At 39.1% G+C, this 19397-nt stretch overlaps 1 protein-coding gene across 1 annotated transcript; it reads right to left on the bottom strand.

The window, feature by feature from the left end:
• Positions 1-886: 886 nt before the first annotated feature.
• On the bottom strand, positions 887-10372 carry LOC112167556. The gene is given in 16 exon segments (XM_024304589.2): positions 887-1099; positions 1187-1387; positions 1559-1894; positions 2236-2520; positions 2956-3483; positions 3894-3964; positions 3967-4069; positions 4151-4351; positions 4720-5055; positions 5342-5626; positions 6111-6635; positions 7905-8102; positions 8192-8392; positions 8506-8841; positions 8955-9239; positions 9677-10372. Coding segments are annotated over 16 exon segments (4611 nt in total). The 5' UTR covers positions 10199-10372; the 3' UTR covers positions 887-901.
• Positions 10373-19397: the final 9025 nt, after the last annotated feature.

Here is a 19397-nt window from a genome sequence, read left to right as displayed (position 1 = left end):
ATATATATATATATATATATATATATATTAAATCATGAATCCAAATGCATTGAAAAAAAGAAAGAGTTCTTCGCAAAAATTTTGTATGTATAAAATTAGCCCAACCCTTCTGTCATTCCTGGCTACGTCCCTGATCAGCCCAGAACCCTAGCGACGAGCAAATCACCAGCACCACGAGCCAAAACGCCGTCAAAGCAGCCACTGGTAGCCATTGAAGTCGCCGTCTCTATAGCACACCGAGTGACCACCCCACCAGCGCACATCGACCCAACCAAACTAGACTCATCTCGTCGCCATAACCAATCCACGCAACCACCCCATCTGCATTCAAGCTTCCTGCAATCGCCAAAAGCTTCCGATCCTCTCACCAGCCCGTAACCAAATTGAAACTGATCTGATCACCAAACCGGATCTAGGTCTCGATCACTCATCTAGAGGCATCCTAGAAAATACTAGTCCTGTCTGACCACACAGTGCATATCTACAAAGCTAGAGGCCCGCTCGGCATGGCGGAGCAGTCGGACAATCGAGAAGGCCAAGTGAAGAAGAGAGTAGGTTGTGGAGGTGCGCTAGGGTTTTAGGAGGTTGTTAGAAAGAGAACCTTGGTAAAGGGACGAAAATAATTTCATCTCCTTCAGAAAATTAACTTATTGTTATTTTGTCAGTGATTGTCTTATATATGTTTATTCTTACAGTAAAAGAGTTTTTCTTTCTGTTACTAACTTAAAGAGCAATCAATTGCAACAAGAAGTAATGAGGAAGTAGAAAAACTATTACCGGAAATTTCTAAAATCACATGATGGTTCATCTGATCAATGACAGCTAGTTAAGGGAACATAACGTACATCAATACACTGATTTAGACAGAAATAGCATTCACACTCCAAGACATTGTTTTTGCTCATGAAATGTTCAAGGATTTCCTTGGAACTGCAAGCATAGTGAGGCTGCAATCCATGTGAAGGGTGAACATGGTTCTATAGGTTACGTTCTGTGTTTCATCAGCCAATTCAAAGCGGAAAAAGCAGAGAAGAGCCATTGCTACTATCTTCATCTGTCGGTAAGCAAAGTCCTTCCCTAGACAGATCCGAGGCCCTGCCTGCAATAGCACAAGGGAAACTAGCCATGAGTGAGTGCATCATTAGATATGTTATAACTAAGAAAATGAAGAAAATGTGATACGAACATGAAATGCAACGAATTTGAAAGGTGACTCTGGCTTGAAAATTCCATTCTCGAGCCATCTTTCAGGTCGGAAATCCTCAGCATCGTTTCCCCATATGTAAGGCATTCTTCCCATGGCATAGGCCATATAGGTTATTCGATCTCCTTTTTTCACTCTAAAGCCATCAGGAAGAATGTCATCTACCTCAGCAGATCTCCCATCCTAATTAGAGTAGGACATGCACACATATTTTTAAGTTTTCAATTGATGTTAACTTTGGCATCTTAAAATTAATTAATCTAATTAAAAGATTTGAAGTTCGACTTCACAGACAGTTACAAGAGTTATTTTGGAAGTGTTTAATTGGATCTTTGAGTATACATACATACGTACCAGGGGAACTGCAGGATATAGCCTCAATGTCTCAGTTAGAGTAGCGTGAAGATAATGCATTTGTTCGAGAGCTGCATCAGTTATATCTGCCACAAATTCATCAATGTTAGCTTCATGATTTAGACCAACGACATCCATCACTTCTTGTGCAACTTTCTCCTGTATTAGAGGATTCTTGCTGAGCATGTAGAAGAACCATGAGAGTGTATTTGCACTAGTATCTTTGCCAGCAATCATAAAATTCAGAATTATATCACTTAGATATTTGTCATTCATTTGCTCCGGATCCTTCTCACTTTCCACAAGGAACCTCGATAGTATGTCCTCCTTGTCATTCTGTGAAACATTAATAAATGGTCAAGATCCATTTCAAAAAGATAAATAAATAAATAAATGGTCAAGATCTTTATTAAGTACTACTAAAGCAAGCTTTGACAGGAGTGGAAATGAAATCATGCAAGGAACTAAAGGATTAAAATATAGCAAACCCTGCAAAACTAAACCCAATACATATGGCCAAACATTTACAACAAATAGCATTCAGAGATCACACAATTATTGTTAAGTTGATTTACAAATTCACTTATCACTTGGAAGATGCAAATTCATAATACAATTAGAACAATATTATTATTCACACAGAAAGAAGAGAATGAGGAAACATAAAATTTACTTACACCAGCTTTCTCCCCAGCTAGCAATTTCCTCTTGCTCCTGATTAGATGGTCCACAAAATCATTAATGACTTTGACATACTTTCTAAGGCTGGCCTCAGAACCAACGTTGAGAAATTTTTTAACTTTCCAGAATGGATCAACATATCGCCGGTAAGTCAGAGCAGTTGACTCATCAAAAGCCTTCATAAATCCTAACCCTGATTTGCTCGACTCCTCCAGGCAATTCAGCTCTATTCCAAACCCAACTTTGAATATTGAATCCAAGGTACATCTCATAAGCAAGTCCTAAAAAGAATCATATTTACAACTTATTTCTTTACTAGAGATAAGAATTAAAACTTCAAGGTTTGGAGTTTAACAAGCTTTTATGGATAAGTTTTAGATCAGTAGATCACAACGAATTCGGTTTTAGTGAATGTGATGAATGTCTTAAACTTCAGTATGTCCCCCTCAGCATGCTTTAAGTACCAACCTAAACTAAAGTTGACTTAGCTTCCCAAGCTTAGCTCAGCTCTCCAAATGGATTCAAAAGATTTTTAAAACCAGTTGATCATGCAACACAGAACAAGTCTAACCCAGAAAGCCAGACTAAACCAACCACTTAATCTATGCGTGACATATTTATATATTTATTTTTATTATCACCTAACCACCAGAAAATCTGACAAAGACTCATTAGATAAACAAAGAAGAAAATATTTTTGGTTTCAGATTACTCACCTGCATATCAAAAGAACAATTGGAATCTGAAAACTCATGAACAACTTTAACCAGTTTGGCTGCATTTCTTCTAAACACGGAGCAGCTAAAATCTCTAAGAATCCTGGTCGAGAACTCCATACTTGCAAGCTTCCTCTGCTGCCTCCACTTCTCTCCATCAACAACAAATATCCCATGACCAAAAGTGTCACCCATTATAAGTTCATTATATGCACCTTTCGTATATGTGGAAAATTTGGTTTTGAGGACATGCTCTATATTTCGCACATCACATGTGTATACAGAGCTGTGGTTAGGAGAAAGAAGCCGGTAAGTTGGCGTTTCTCTGGCTATTTGGGTTTGGTGGTCATAGAGTTTGGTGAAGTATAAGAGCTGGTGAAAAACGGTGCCTTTTACAGGCGGGTAGCTTGAGTCTCTGATGGACTTGCCTGTGAAGATTCTGAGTATGAGGGAAGACAAGAAAGTTATGAAGAGGAAAAGTAACAGACATGTGAAAGCAAAGATGAAATAGAGAATAACCATCTTTCTCTAAGCAAGTTAGAGGAAGACAGTGTAATATACAGAGAGTGAGAAAGAAAGGGAGTAGAGTCCTCTGGGAAAATGAAAAGAGTTGCTCGTCTCCATGAAAGTTTATTGAAGAGCTATAAAAATGCAACCAAAAAGATGGCACATGCTGATGTTGATTAAAGACAATAGAAAAATGCAACTATGAGAACTCAGATTATTGCAATAGATTCCTGGGAGGGTATCCAATCAGCAATGAAACTGCAACAGTTGGTTCAGGCTTCAAGACAGCATTAAATATATCATTCACACTCCAGTAAGAGAATATAAAATGTATCCTCTAATTTACATAAATATTACATTCACTCTCTAGTATCATAATAGTTACTTAAGTGACATTGTTTCTCTACATATATGGAAACTAATCAGGTTTTCCTTGGAAGTGCAACCAAAGGAAGACTTCCATCAATGTGAAGGGTGAACATGGTCCTATAGGTCACATTTTTGTTTCATCAGCCAATTTGAAGCGGAAGAAGCAAAGAAGTGCCATTGCTACTATCTTCATCTGCCGATAAGCAAAGTCCTTCCCCAGACAGATCCGAGGACCAGCCTGCACACAAGTAAAACTATTAGCAAGAGTTTGGAAGATTAAGATCTGTGATAAATAAGGAAAAGAAGACACAACACGAACATGAAATGCGACGAATTTGAATGGTGATTCAGGCTGGAAAATTCCATTGTTGAGCCATCTTTCAGGTCTATACTCCTCTGCATCCTTTCCCCAAATATAAGGCATTCTGCCCATGGCATAACTCATGTAGTTAATTGAGTCTCCTTTTTTCACTCTAAAGCCATCAGGAAGAATGTCATCTACCTCTGCATGTCTCCCATCCTTGCAGAAAGATAAAAGCCATGAAAATACCAATATTGACACAAATGACTATGACTCTGGTATGAAAAGTTATCAAGCTAAAGACTTGAAACTCACTACTTGAAACTCACTAACTAATCTTCCCCTAAAGCATTTGAAATCGACCTAAAATTACTGGTGGGTTGAGAACTTCTAGGTCACCTTTAAATATGCAAGTCAATATATATTGAACTCATTTCTTTAACTGAAGCTCAAAAATTATTAAACTTAACTGCTTTGATATTCGACCTTTGGTGCTGTCCTATTTTAAATCTCAGACACATATGACATGTATCTCATGGGAAAACTAGAATAAGAAAGTAACTAGCAGCAAATTTGAATAGACATACAATAGGAACTGCTGGGTATAGCCTCAAGGTCTCTGTTAATGCCGCATGAAGATAGTGCATTTTTTCAAGAGCTGCATCGGTTATATTGGCCACAAATATATCAATGTTGGCTTCATGATTCAGACCAACGACATCCCTCACTTCTTGTGCAACTTTTTCTTGTATTAGAGGGTTCTTGCTGAGCATGTAGAAGAACCATGAGAGTGTATTTGCACTGGTATCTTTCCCAGCAATCATAAAATTCAGAATTATGTCACTTAGATATTTATCATTCATCTCCTCTGGATTCTTCTCGCTCTCCAATAGAAGTCGTGATAGTATGTCCTGCCTGTTATTCTATGAAAAATAATACAATCTAGTTAGTACAGTTTAACTTTGAAATGTAATGTCAGTTTTCACAACCTGACAATTGTGTAAATGAAACATGTAGAAGACATAGGATCAATAGGAGATAAACATCCTGCAAGACAAAACCCAAAATGCACGTATAACCCCTAATATTGGATGGACCACATAGTTCCATTTGAAATAATGTTCATACTGCGAGATGTTAAATAGAGCAAACACACACTCAGAAAAATAATGACAGCAAAGAAAATGCAAAGTTCTAAAATTCACTTACACTATCTTTCTGGCTAGCTAGTAATGTCCTCTTTCTCCTGATAAGTTGGTGCACGAAGTCATGAATGACTTTGACATAAATTTTAAGGGTGGCTTCAGAACCAATGTTAAGAATTCTTTTCAATTTCCAGAATGGATCAACATAGCGCCAGTAGGTCAGAGCAGTTGACTCATCAAATGCCTTCATGAATGCTAGCCCTTCTTTGCTTGAACCCTCCATGCAACTCAGTTCTATACCAAATCCAACTCTGAATATGGAATCCAAGGTGCATCTCATAAGCAAATCCTTCAAAATTAATCATATGCAAGAAAAGTGAGTTGTCTGTATCAAAATAAGGGATTAATTATAACATACATGGTGCATGCTTAGAACACAATATGCATATGCTTCCCTGTTTATTAATTCAGTCATGTTCTGTTTTCATTAATAATGAAAGATGGTAAATGCTAAGCTTTACAAACAATATACAGAATAGTTTTGGGTGACACACAATTAGACCCCCTAATTTTACAAGTTCCACTCTCTCTCTCTCTCTCTCTCTCTCTCTTTCTCTCAGTTGCTTTCTTCTCATAGTAGTGTGGAATCCATGGAGGAATTCATAATTAATAACAACTCCCAATTATTTCTATGCACAAAGTCATTAGAAGTCATCTCTGATAAGTTAATCAAATATCAAACTAGGCTCTTTTCTATAATTGCATGTATCAAGTAGCTAACTTTGTAACCCACTGAACAAGTAGATGAGTTTTGTGGTTCATGATTTACTAACCTGCATATCAAAAACCTCACTGGACTCGGAAAACTCCAAAACCTTTCTGACAATTTTGGCAGCACTTCTCCTAAAAACAGAACAGCTAAAATCCCTCAAAACCCTGGTTGAAAACTCGAAACTCGCAAGCTTCCTCTGCTGCCTCCACTTATCTCCATCCACAGCAAAAATCCCATGCCCAAAAACATCTCTCACAATAGTCTGGTTATACTCCCCTTTCGTGTAATGAGCAAATCTGGTTTTGAGCATGTGCTCAATGTTTCCTGGGTCACACGTATATATGGCGCTGTGGTCCACCGCCAGTAGCCTGTAAGTAGGGTTTTCTCTGGCGACTTCGGCTTCGTGGCCGTAGAGTTTGTTGAAATATAAGAGCTGGTGGAAGACGGTGCCCTTTACAGGGGGGTAGTTTGGGTCTTTGATGGACTTGCCTGTGTAGAGTTTGAGTATGAGAAACGAGACGAAGGCTAGGAAGAGGAAGAGTGACGAAAGTGTGAGGGTGAGGAGGAGATAGAGAAACCCCATTTTTGTTTGAGATTATTGGAGTAATGGGGAGGAATATATATATATATAGGGAGAGGGAGAGGGTTTAGGACTCTTCAGTGTGAAATGAAGTGTGGAGAAATGCAACCAGACAGAACTTGTTACGTTGGAATTCCTATTTTCGTATTCATCTAAACATAACTCATCCTCGTAGACGATTTCATTTCCGCTCTGGTAGTGATGTTACCTATTAAAGTTTTGATAAGTTTGAGAGGTAGTTTGGCTCCTTTTGTATCTCTAAAAACTAAAATAAATTAACGTATTGGTACATTAATCATATATTAACTTCTACTACAGCTTCTTACGGTTGTAGACTAGATTGAGATCAGGCCGAGCAAGACTACCAATACATGAAGCGAGTTAACCACCATATCGAATTGATCTACTTGATGTATCGATATATTAATGTACCATAGATGAACTCAAGTTATAGAGGTAGTTGGTCGTCTGCATGACGAAGAGAACAGAAGTTTCTGGACCAATCCAATAGATGTAAATAAGAGTTCCAAGAAATAAAATAAACTAAGAAATTTTACAATTTTAGATTACGATGTTCTATGTTTTGGGCCTATAATATGTTGTTTTCAAAACGTCAAACATGTATGATCGTAAGAGTAAATCAAGCCAAACTCAATGATCGTGTCTGTTTGTGCAAGTATTATACCAAAAGAACAGTTGAGTGGTACCAAATTAGTTGTAGTGTATCCTCCTAAACTTGATAAACTTGACGCAGATGTTTTAGAGCCTAGTATTGAAATTTGAGATTTTCTCTTTCAGTTTGATGCTTGATCTACTCTCGAAATTAATATATCCATCGTTCAGAGTCCGGCATATATGATATTGTTTGATTGTGCAAAGACAACGAGTAGCGGATAAAAGGACGATCCACAATCCAATGAAAATAAGATCGTATCAGCGGTCACGATCTTCTGATCCCATTTCTTATTAGGAGGCACATCCTGATATTTCAATTGAAAATAAGATCGAATCAGCGGTCATGATCTTCTGATCTTCTGATCGATGTTCATGGATGATAATCTCATACACTCTAAAATGAGAGCTAATCGGGTTTAATTAGTTACAATTCAATAAAGCTTCACACTCGAGTAATACTTTTACCAGCTTACAGAGGGTGTTTACACTAAAAGAAAGAGACTGGGAAGCCATGTTTACTAATTGTTATTATTACATTGTAGACATTAGCATATCTCAGAACAGAGGTGAGATTCAACTGTACAAATGCTATCGATTTACTTGTATATATGAGTCCATTGTCCTTCGAACTGCAAGCATGGGGAGACTGCCATCAATGTGAAGGGTGAACATGGTCCTGTAGTTTACTTCTCTTGCTTCATCGGCCAATTTGAAGCGGAAGAAGTAAAGAAGAGCCATTGCTAATATCTTCATCTGCCGGTAGGCAAAGTCCTTCCCTAGACAGATCCGAGGACCAGCCTGCAAATAGCACAAGTAAAACTACAGTATTAGTGAGAGTTTGGATGTTAAGATATGTGACAAACAAGAACAGAATGTATGATACGTACATGAAAAGCGACAAATTTGAAAGGCGATTCAGGCTGGAAAATTCCATCCTTGAGCCATCTTTCAGGTCGGAAATGCTCTGCATCTTTTCCCCATATATAAGGCATCCTGCCCATGGCATAGGTCATATAGTTTACTCCATCTCCTTTTTTTACTCTAAAGCCATCAGGCAGAATGTCATCTATCTCTGCACACCTCCCATCCTTAGAGTAGAAATCAAGATAAAGACACATCTCAGCATTCATCTTAAACACACTTACAATTAGAATTAGTACATTACAAGTTTTCTATTGGAAATTTGAGTACATATACATACCACAGGAACCGCTGGGTATAGCCTCAAGGTCTCTGTTATTGTTGCATGAAGATAATGCATTTGTTCAAGTGTTGCATCAGTTATACTGGCCACAAATTCGTCGACATTAGCTTCATGATTCAGACCAAAAACATTCCTAACTTCTTGTGAAGCTTTTTCCTGTATTAGAGGGTTCTTGCTGAGCATGTAGAAGAACCATGATAGTGTATTTGCACTTGTATCTTTCCCAGCAATCATAAAATTCAGAATTATATCACTTAGATATTTATCGTTCATCTCCTCTGGATTCTTTTCACTCTCCAAGAGAAACCGTGAGAGAATGTCCTCCTTGTCATCCTACGAAACACAACATAAATTCAATATTTTGTCAGTACAATCAAATATTTTGTTTTTTGGTTAGTAAACTAGGCAAAGTTCTGTGAAGATTCAAAAATGTAAAATGTACTTACACCAGGTTTCTGGCCAGCTAGTAATTCCCTCTTGCTCTTGATAAGTTGGTGCACAAAATCACGTATGACTTTGACATACTTTTTAAGGGCGGCCTCAGAACCAATGTTGAGAAATCTTTTCAATTTCCAGAGGGGATCAACAAAGCGCCAATAGGTTAGAGCAGTCGACTCATCAAAGGCCTTCATGAATTCTATCCCTTCTTTGCTTGACCCTTCCAAGCAATTTAGTTCTGCTCCAAACCCAACTTTGAATATAGAATCCAAGGTACACCTCATAAGCAAGTCCTACAAAAAGAATCATATGCAAGAAAAAGTGAGTATTTGGATCACAGTAAGCTATTTGTTGATGTTTACAAACATTAGAATATATGCCTATCCTTTTCAGTTTCTCAATCATCTTTTATATTCAAAGATAAATTGGAAATGCTAAACCTTTTGGGACAACATACTGAAATTGTCTATAAAGGAAAATATATTGTGTTTGATCAGAAGAATTTTGGGATATGAAAGTTATAATGGTGTTTACTTTTCTTCTGGACTCCCCAACTTTACAAGCTTAGCTCAGCTATCTAAATTGATTAATCAATTAGCTATATACCTAAACCAATTTGAACAAACAAACACTGAACAAGTCTAACAGAGTTGTGTCTAACTATGGTTCATTTGATTATCAAATAAAAACCAGTACAGAAAATTGAATCTTGTGGTTTAAGATTTCTCACCTGCATATCAAAAACCCTATTTGAATCCGAAAACTCAAAAATAATTTTCACCAGTTTTGCAGCACTTCTTCTGAACACAGAACAGCTGAAATCTCTAAGAACCCTGGTTGAGAACTCATAGCTTGCAAGCTTCCTCTGGTGTTTCCACTTTTCTCCATCAACAATAATTATCCCCTGCCCAAAAATATCACACATGATTTCCTGATTGAACACGCCTTTTGAATAATGTGCAAAGTTGGTTTTGACAACATGTTCGATGTTTCTTGAGTCGGTTGTGTATATTAAACTCAAGTCCGGAGTCAGTATCCGGTGAGTTGGGGTTCCTCTGGCCACTCGGGTTTGGTAGTCATAGAGTTTTTTGTAGTAGTAGAGCAGGTGAAAGACTGTGCCTTTCACAGGGGCATAGTTTGGGTCTCCGATGGATTTGCCTGTGAAGATTCTGAGTGCGAGGAAAGAGAAGAAGGTTAGGAAAAGAGAGAGTACTGAAAATATGAAGGTGCAGATGAAGTAGAGGAACCCCATATCTGTTTAAGATGATGGGAGGCAGAGGAAGCAGGTAGTATAGAGAGAGTGAAACAGGGAGTTTTGGATTGTTATACTTGAGTTGATTGCATACAATATCGAGAAAGGATAGAACTGCAACCACAATTTTTGTGAAGAGATAGTGCAATGCCACTAGACAACGCTTCGATGTGTGCTGTTGTGATGCGAATTTTATATGTGTATCGTATCCTTTATATTTGTTTTTTTCTATTTTAACGGTCCCCTCTGTATAGACCATATGATTGAGTCCGAAAGTAAAGATTGTCTTTTCATGTTTTCTTTGGGGCTGAATATGTGTCTTCATCTTTGATAATATAGAGGTCCTCTGTATGTATCCCATACGTCTCATTATCATTATAAATTATTAAATTTAGACAACACATGTCTAAACTGGTCTAGATCACATGTGCTTTGTACATGTGGAAATATTACTTGTATTTAAAGGATCAACCACTTGGAGAACGTGCAACCGTTTGTTTTTGTCGATGAAGAGAATGTGAAACCTTGAATGGGTCAGTCATTTCTCCAAATAAACAGGTTTTGTAGCATAGCTTCAACTTCAACCTACTACACCACGGCTTCGTGAAGGAACTTAATAAGAAACTAGGACAGAAAGGTAATTCTGGCAAAAATAAGAGAGAAAAAAAGTCAGCGCATTATTTATAAGGATGGTACAGCGCATTATTATAGAGAAAAAAACTAGAACTGCAACCACAGTTTTTGTGACGAGCCCACCTTTATCAATCGGGACTGGCCTAGAATTCGAATGGCTGAGACCATCTCCAACTTTTCTGTCAAATGAAATGGTGGAGACTCAGCGACAACAAATTAAATGTTTTAGAATGAGAGATTTGAAAGAGATTGATGAGAGAATTGTGTGTTTTATTATTGAGAATATGAGCCCTACATATAGGAATTACAAAGTACATGTTCTAATGATACAAGAAAAACTATTCTGAATAGGACTAGAAATTCAAGAACCTTCTCTCCTATTACAATCATGGAACTAATCCTAATTTGAATATGCACACATAAGTCGATTTCCTTCAACACTGCCCCTTGTGCTGCTCAAATTTGGTGGTGACGCTTCATCCGTTGCCTTGTTAAAAACCTTGCTCGAGTGAAAAACCCTGTGGGACAAAAACAGGCTTGAAGATGAGAAAAAGAGTACAACACGTCATTCACTCTTCGAGATCGAACATGTAGACATCATAACTCCCCCTAATGTCGATATCTCCCTCTAATTGCTATAATCGTGGGAGTTCGGATAACTTTCTCAATCCGATGCTCTTCACATGTTTCTCGAATGTGGATTTAGGTAACAATACAGGCTGCGTTATCCTCATAAATGCATGTAGGTTCATCCGTGGTAGACTTCAAACCACAACTTCCTCGAATATGTCTAATTCAGACCTTAGCTATATACATTCACGCATGACTTCATGTAGAGCAATAATCTCTACATGATTTGAGGAAGTAGCAACAAGGGTCTATTTTGTAGACCTCCAAGATATCGCAGTGGTTTCCATGGTAAAGACACAACCCCTTTGGGAGCGACCTTTGTGAGGGTCAGAGAGGTACCCTGCATCAGCAAAACCCACCAAAACATCATTGTCATTTTGATGAAGGGAAGGAGGAGGATGCCGGCCACCATGGATGGCGGCTGCGTCTGCGGCGGTAGCATGGTCGGCGGCAATTTTCCTCTTGGGGTCCGGTCCCAAATTTCCGTCATTCCTCTTCTCTCTGTAGGGATAAAATATGCCTATATCAATCGTACCTGTTAGGTATTGAAAGACTGTCTTTACACCAATCCAATGGCAACATGTTGGTGCAGAGCTATGTCGAGCTAACAAGTTCACTGCAATGAGATGTCCGGTCTTGTACATTGAGTTAAGTATAATAATGCGCCTATTGCACTTAAATAGGGCACTTCTGCCTCTAACAATTCTTCGTCCTCATCCTTTGGACGAAACAGATATTTTTCGGGCTCAAAACTACGGCCAATCATGGGAGTACTCACAGGCTTTGCTTTATCTTTATTAAAGCGCCTTAGAATTTTCTGAGTATATGCAGACTGATGGATCAAAATCCCATCACTACAGTGCTCGAGTTCTAAACCGAGACAACACTACGACAATAAGTTAATCAGACGACAGTGAATTTGTGTTGTCTGATGACCAACGCCATTATGGTCTAAACACGTGTTGTGTGATTGAATCATCAGACAACGATGATTTCACCGTTGTGTAATATTCATTACCTCAACAGAATAGCTATTTCTGTTGTGTGAATTCTGCGCAGGCATGGCATGTGTGGAGATGCCTTGGCATTGACATGATCATTCAAACAACAAAAAAGAATGGGAAAATCGTCCAAACAGTGTCTGAACTTTTCCAGACTATTAATTTTGATACCTATACTTTGAAAAACATCAAAATGGTACCTGACGATTTAAGCCCGACCCAATTTATGTACTTAGCAACAGTAAAGCCGTCAACTCCGTTAAATTTTGAGGGGTAAAAGTGGCACTTCATGTATTTTGGTACAGTAAATCAATTTTAAAACAATGAAAATCCAAAATAAACTCCAAACTTTGAGGTTGTGGAGACTCGAACTCATTCCAACACATGTGCAAATGAAAGCCCTAACCACCAGAATACTGGAATGGTATTAGCATGTGGCAAACAAAAATTATATATATCATTTAGTTTAAAAAACACTTTTTCTTTGACCATTCTATCATCTTCCTTCTAGTGTTTTGCACTCTCAGCTCTCTCCTCCTTCATTTTAGATTTCTAGCCACAAAGTTTCTTACTATTAATTGGAGAAGGAACACAAGTACATCTATTTCAACTCTTCGATCCAAAACCAGTTCTTTTCAACACCATAAATCAACAACAATAACAAATCCTTGACAATTGGATTCTTCAACAAAAAAGCCAAAACTCTTCATTGATCTAACCATATCCAGTGGCCAGAGCACCAATCCCAGCTCGCAAAGCCCAAACCTGACTCCACCACTCTTCTTCTTCTTCCCAACGTAACAATCCCAGCCCCATTGCTTCATGAATACGTCAATCCACACAGCTCCGGTCAGAGAGAGAGAATTAGAGAGACCATCTTCTTGATTAAATTGTCCTCGTCCTCATCCTCTGGCTGCTGCTGTGTTTCGAAGCCATAAACATCCTTGTACCAAACAATTGAGTCTAATTCGGGAGCCCCAAACACCACACCCCATAGAACAGGGGAGATCCGAGCCGGCCTTGTAAGCCACTTGCAAGGGATGTTGCCGAAACCGTCGAGTATGAGAGTTCACGAAGCAGAGTTGACTTCAAGAAGAAGACGATGGCTGACGTCATGGATCTAAAATAGAAGATCTTAACCAGCGGGAGCCCCTAGCCACTGTGATTGGCTACGGTCTGGTCTAGCCACACTATGCCTCGCATGGAGTCAGGTTTGAGCGGGGGATTCTGGGTCATTCGATCTTTTGCGACGTTGCTGGTGTTGGTGAGTAATGGGGATGGGGTGGTGAGGTGGTGGGGGGTGGAGAATGGGTCGTCGATGTTGCAGGTGGCGCGTGAGGTGGAGACAAACTTTTCCAGCTTCCGAATCTTGGCCTTCACACTCGCTCCTCCTTCGGCTGGCTTCGCATGCTGCTGATTATAAAACCCCACTCTGCATCAAAATCAATTTCTTGTTCTTCTTTCTTTCTTCCCCTAAAGAGCACTATTGTGAAGTCAATCAATCAATCAGAGAGAGAGAAAGAAGAGAGTTAGAAAGCAGCTGGAAGAAGGGGGTCAACTCCAAAAAAAAAAAAATTTCAGAAGTACCAATTTTACCCCTCTAAATTTAACGGAGTTGACGGCTTTACTGTTGCTAGGTACATAAATTGGGTCGAGCTTAAATCGTCAGGTACCATTTTGATGTTTTTCAAAGTATAGGTATGAAAATTAATAGTCTGGAAAAGTTCAAACACTGTTTGAACGATTTTCCCAAAAAGAATTATAGCTGTTGTCTGAGATTCATAACACACAACAGTTATAATTCTTTTTCTGTTGTCTGAGATTAATAACACACAACAACTATAATTCTTTTTATGTTGTCTGAGATAAGTACATACAACTAAAATGAAATTATCTCTCTTGTCTGTTGATACATTCAGACAACAAATAAAATTTTGTTTTTATTGTGTGTTATGGATCTCAGACAACAGAATTTTGTTTTTTTTTGTTGTTGGTTGTTAGTTCACACAACTACTATATTTGGTTAGCTGTTGTGTGAATATTGTAATCAAATTGGCTTATGACCAATGACTGTGGTAGGAGGAGCCTTAATTTTGAACACTTTTACAATCATACAACACATTGTATTGTGTTGTGTTGTATCACTGAATATTGGATAGTAATTACCACAAAAATAGTACTCTAATCCATATTATTCAATTACCATTCTTCCAATATCCAAACATTCAAGTAACTAGATAATGTACCAAACAAGAAATCATTCCTAGCTAGCTACACATGAATCAAAAGCTGATATAAAATCATTCTTATAAGTCATTCCAACTGTTGTTCCACTGAAGATTACTTTGCTACCTGATCTGCAACTACTTTGATGAGCTCCTCAATATCAGCCTCTTTATTTTTTGCATCATTTTTGTCACGCCCCTGATTTTACACACATGAAAATCGATATATATAATCTCATAATTATACATGCGTGAACGTTCAGTCATCAATACAAAATACCTGAAATCTTTTTCCCTTTAAACCAACTACATACTGATGCCTTGAACCCTCAAAGTTAATATACACTTGCTCCATAGAGTTATATATTACACAAGCTTACGAATTAAATTGTCAACAACAAAATAAAACGTAAATGCTCCTTAGAGCTCACTACAAGCGGAAGTCTTAATAACGGTAAAGTCACAAAATTGGCTTCCTACCGTAAAGCTGCTAGCTCGCTGCCTCAGTTTTCAGCCACGATTACCCTGACCTGCAGGATTAACCCCTACACCGTTTGAATGGTGTACCGGGTTGCCACACAACAAACCCAGTAAGCTTTTGCAAGCCTGTATGAGTAACTCAAACCACACACAACTCACACCAATCACGAGAATAACTCACACGAATCACGTTTAAATCAATAAACAAATCACGGGATAAACCCACACAAATCACAAGATAAACTCACACGTTTAAATCAATAAACAAATCACGTTTCAATCAAGAAACAAAGCACGGGATAAACCCACACAAATCACGTTTAAATCAATAAACAAATCACTGGATAAACCCACACAAATTACGAGATAAACTCACACGATTCACCTTTCAATCAAGAAACAAAGCACGGGATAAACCCACACAAATCACGTTTAAATCAATAAACAAATCACGGGATAAACCCACACAAATCACGAGATAAACTCACACGTTTAAATCAATAAACAAATCACGTTTCAATCAAGAAACAAAGCACTGGATAAACCCACACAAATCACGAGATAAACTCACATGATTCACCTTTCAATCAAGAAACAAAGCACGGGATAAACCCACACAAATCACGTTTAAATCAATAAACAAATCACGGGATAAACCCCCACAAATCACGTTTAAATCAATAAACAAATCATGGGATAAACCCACACAAATCACGAGATAAACTCACACGTTTAAATCAATAAACAAATCATGTTTCAATCAAGAAACAAAGCACGGGATAAACCCACACAAATCACGTTTAAATCAATAAACAAATCACGGGATAAACCTACACAAATCACGAGATAAACTCACACGATTCACGTTTCAATCAAGAAAGAAAGCTTGGGATAAACCCACACAAATCACGTTTAAATCAATAAACAAATCACGGCGGACAGACTAGAGCTCTAACTGATCCTATTCACTAACCCGGCCAAATGCGTGAAGTCCCGATTTTCCCACCCACGATCACATTTCGTGACCCACGATCCTCAACTTGTAAGTCTTTAGACCCACGGTATAAATACCAAAACATTTAAAGGAGTCACAGTGGACCCAAAATGTTAAATGAATCTAAACTGAAAGATTCCCCGTAGTTGACCCCTATCAATTACTCCCGGTATAAAACCCATATTTAAATTAACCACCCGCGAACTAAAATGTTCCTCAAATACACAAATCACAACGCTTTTCAAAACAAATCAAAATCAACATTTCCACAATCATTTGTTTTCCAAAAGCCACAACCCAAAACAATAAAAAGCATCATTTCATGCATATTGTTTTCAAAATCCACAAACCACCAAAACATATATATTTCACGTAAATATATATATATATATATATATATACGTAGTCATCCGCTCAGGAATGCCTACTAATACCAACTATAGTTTGTAGTTAACTAAATAACTCTCAAAACAATATGGTGAACCCGTTCGGGAATGAACATCGTGAGATTACTCACCTCGAACTCCCGCTGCGTCTTCAATACAGAACAAAGCAGCCAAACCACCCAAAATAGCTGTCCAAAGAATACCTCGTCACGTACCTAAGGAATTATAGCTCTGATTCAGTCAACGAATCACAAGGAATAACGTTCGAAACCCTAAATCGAACCAAAATTCCCAAGGTGACGCCAAATGAGGCGAAACCACATCCGAGACCACCCAATGTCCCCGGAATACTTATACGATCGATATGTCAAAATCACAAGTCGATCGGATGCTCAAATCCTCACGGATCAATAAAACAACCGGTATGAAACTGTAAAAATCATAACAAATCCATTCGAACTCCAAAATTTGCATATTATATATCGAAAAGCTCGTATCAACGAGTAGAACATATATAATACCAAAAACAGTTCCTTAAGTGGCCGGAACACCGCTGGAACACCACCACAGTAATCCAACATCAAAGTTCTTCACTAAGCATGCTTGTGAACTTTGATAACTAGCTCGAAGTCAGAAAACAAGCATAAAGGGTTGAAAACTACCTCACAAGCCGTGAACAGTAATCCACTCTGAGTTGAACAAAGTTTTACGTGAATCGATCCAAACAACCACCAAGGATTGATCAAGGAGGCTGCTCTGAGCTACCCAAGCTCAACTTGAAGCCCCGTCGACGTCGGAGATCGGAGAACTGATCGTGTCCGAAAACACTCAACTGCGCCGCCCTACAGTGCCGCTGTGGAGGAGAATCGGTGCTTGAGGACACCAAAGGGACGACCAGACGGAGGAGACGATCCTATTTGGAAAGTTTCGTCGCCGGAGACAGCCGCAGTTCGCCGGAAAAGCCGGGTCGGGTAGGCCGGGTCCTGGTCGGGTAAGTCGAAAAACTCAGATGCTGAAGGTGCAGCCGAGAGAGAAGAGAGAGAAAGAAAGTTTCCAAAAACAGAAATGAAGAATTATGAAGATATTTCCGGAAATTCCCTATTTATACTAAAATGGAAACTTCTTCCAATAGCCATAACTTCCTCATACGAACTCCGATTTTCGCGTTCCACATGTCCACAAACTCGTATCGACACGCTCTACAACTTTCGTGAAGGAAGTTTTCAGAGAATCCCAACAAATAAAAATTCAACCTTGAACCCCCTCTAAAGTGGCGCCTCCTAAATAATTATTCGCCTGAAACACTTCCGCTCCATCTACGAGCCACGAAATCGTCCAATAACCATAAAATTAATTCCGGAAAAATCCTCGAAAAATAATTATGAATTTCTGGGGCATCACATTCCACCCCCCTTAAAGAAATTTCGTCTCAAAATTTACACATACTACACCCACAAGTACGCAGAAACCAAGCTCAAATCCAAATTTTCATTCTAAGCAAGAATGCCCTCATCTCAAAGTACAACTTACCTTGATCAATAATGGATACAGGTACCTCACCTAGTATCACAACAGCATCTGCATCATAGCTCAATACTCGTCCTACCATCTTAGAACACAAAATCACGATAAGGTCTAGCCTTGATCACCCTTACATAACTCCTCACATGGCATTATCGCACAATCGAGCCATATTGAAGAAAGATGCATCACGCACATACTACCCTCTCCCAAAACGGAAGTCATATGACAAAGTCTAACTAGAGACATCAAGCAAAACTCAGCACAACACAACACAACACAACACAACACAAAACAACACCACAGAACGAAGTACTCTATCACCTCACACAATACTAGCAAGGTAAGCAAAATTAGATAAAGTACCTTCCTCCCTAGCACCTTGCTGAACAACAGCAAACAACCTCGCATTTCCCTGAGGTAGCTGTCTCTGCTGGTTCCCTTGTCCCCTGCCTTGTGCCTGGGTACAATCTCTGGAGAAATGCCCTATCTGACCACATTTGTAACATGACAAATTCCTCGGCTTCGTGCAAAATCTAATTGCATGGCCTATCTCATTGCAATTGAAGCATCTCGAGGGTACCACTTGCCTGATAGGTGCAGCTGATTCCCTAGCTAGCGCCTGCTGATGAGTCCTCCGCTTCTTCCAGGACCCACCCTGATTATCTGTTCCTTCACTGCTCTCAACAATTGTCTTTCCCTTCCTTCGGGAGTCCCTCTCAGCCGATTCCTGCTCCTGGAAAGTCAGGTTCTCCTGCTTAATGGCCATAGCCTTAGCGAAAATGAGCTCCATCGTCTTCAGTTCCAGAACAGCGACATCTCGCCGGATCGAAGCATTCAGTCCCCACTGAAACTTCATAACTAAGCTCTCAGCATTCAGCTGCCTCACAAAGTGATATAACCTTGAGAACTCAGCCTCATACTCCCTCACACTCTTAGTCCCTTGGACTAATGAGATGAATTCCCTTTCCATTTGCTCCTTCACTGAAGGCGGAAAGTACTTCCTCCTGAATAGTTCCACAAACTCATCCCAGGTCATGGTGGACACATCCATAACTCTCTGTGTGCCGCTCCACCATACCCGTGCATCGCCTTGGAGCATAAACACCACAATCTTTCTCTTCTCAACGTCGTCGCAGACGACCATCTCGAAGTAGGTCTTCATGTTCTCGATCCATTGATCTGCCAACATGTGATCCGTACCTCCCTGGAATGGGACTCCTCCCAGCCTCGAAATCTCCTTTGCCAACTTTGACAACCGAGTGGGATCAGCAACATTCACAACCTCTACAACAGGTGGAACAGGCAGCTCAACATTCGATGCCTCAA

Source organism: Rosa chinensis, chromosome 1, assembly GCF_002994745.2.
Source record: "Rosa chinensis cultivar Old Blush chromosome 1, RchiOBHm-V2, whole genome shotgun sequence".
Taxonomy (NCBI): Eukaryota; Viridiplantae; Streptophyta; class Magnoliopsida; order Rosales; family Rosaceae; genus Rosa; species Rosa chinensis.
The sequence above is the reverse complement of the archived record's forward strand: the minus strand, read 5'-3'. Positions and strand labels throughout refer to the sequence as shown.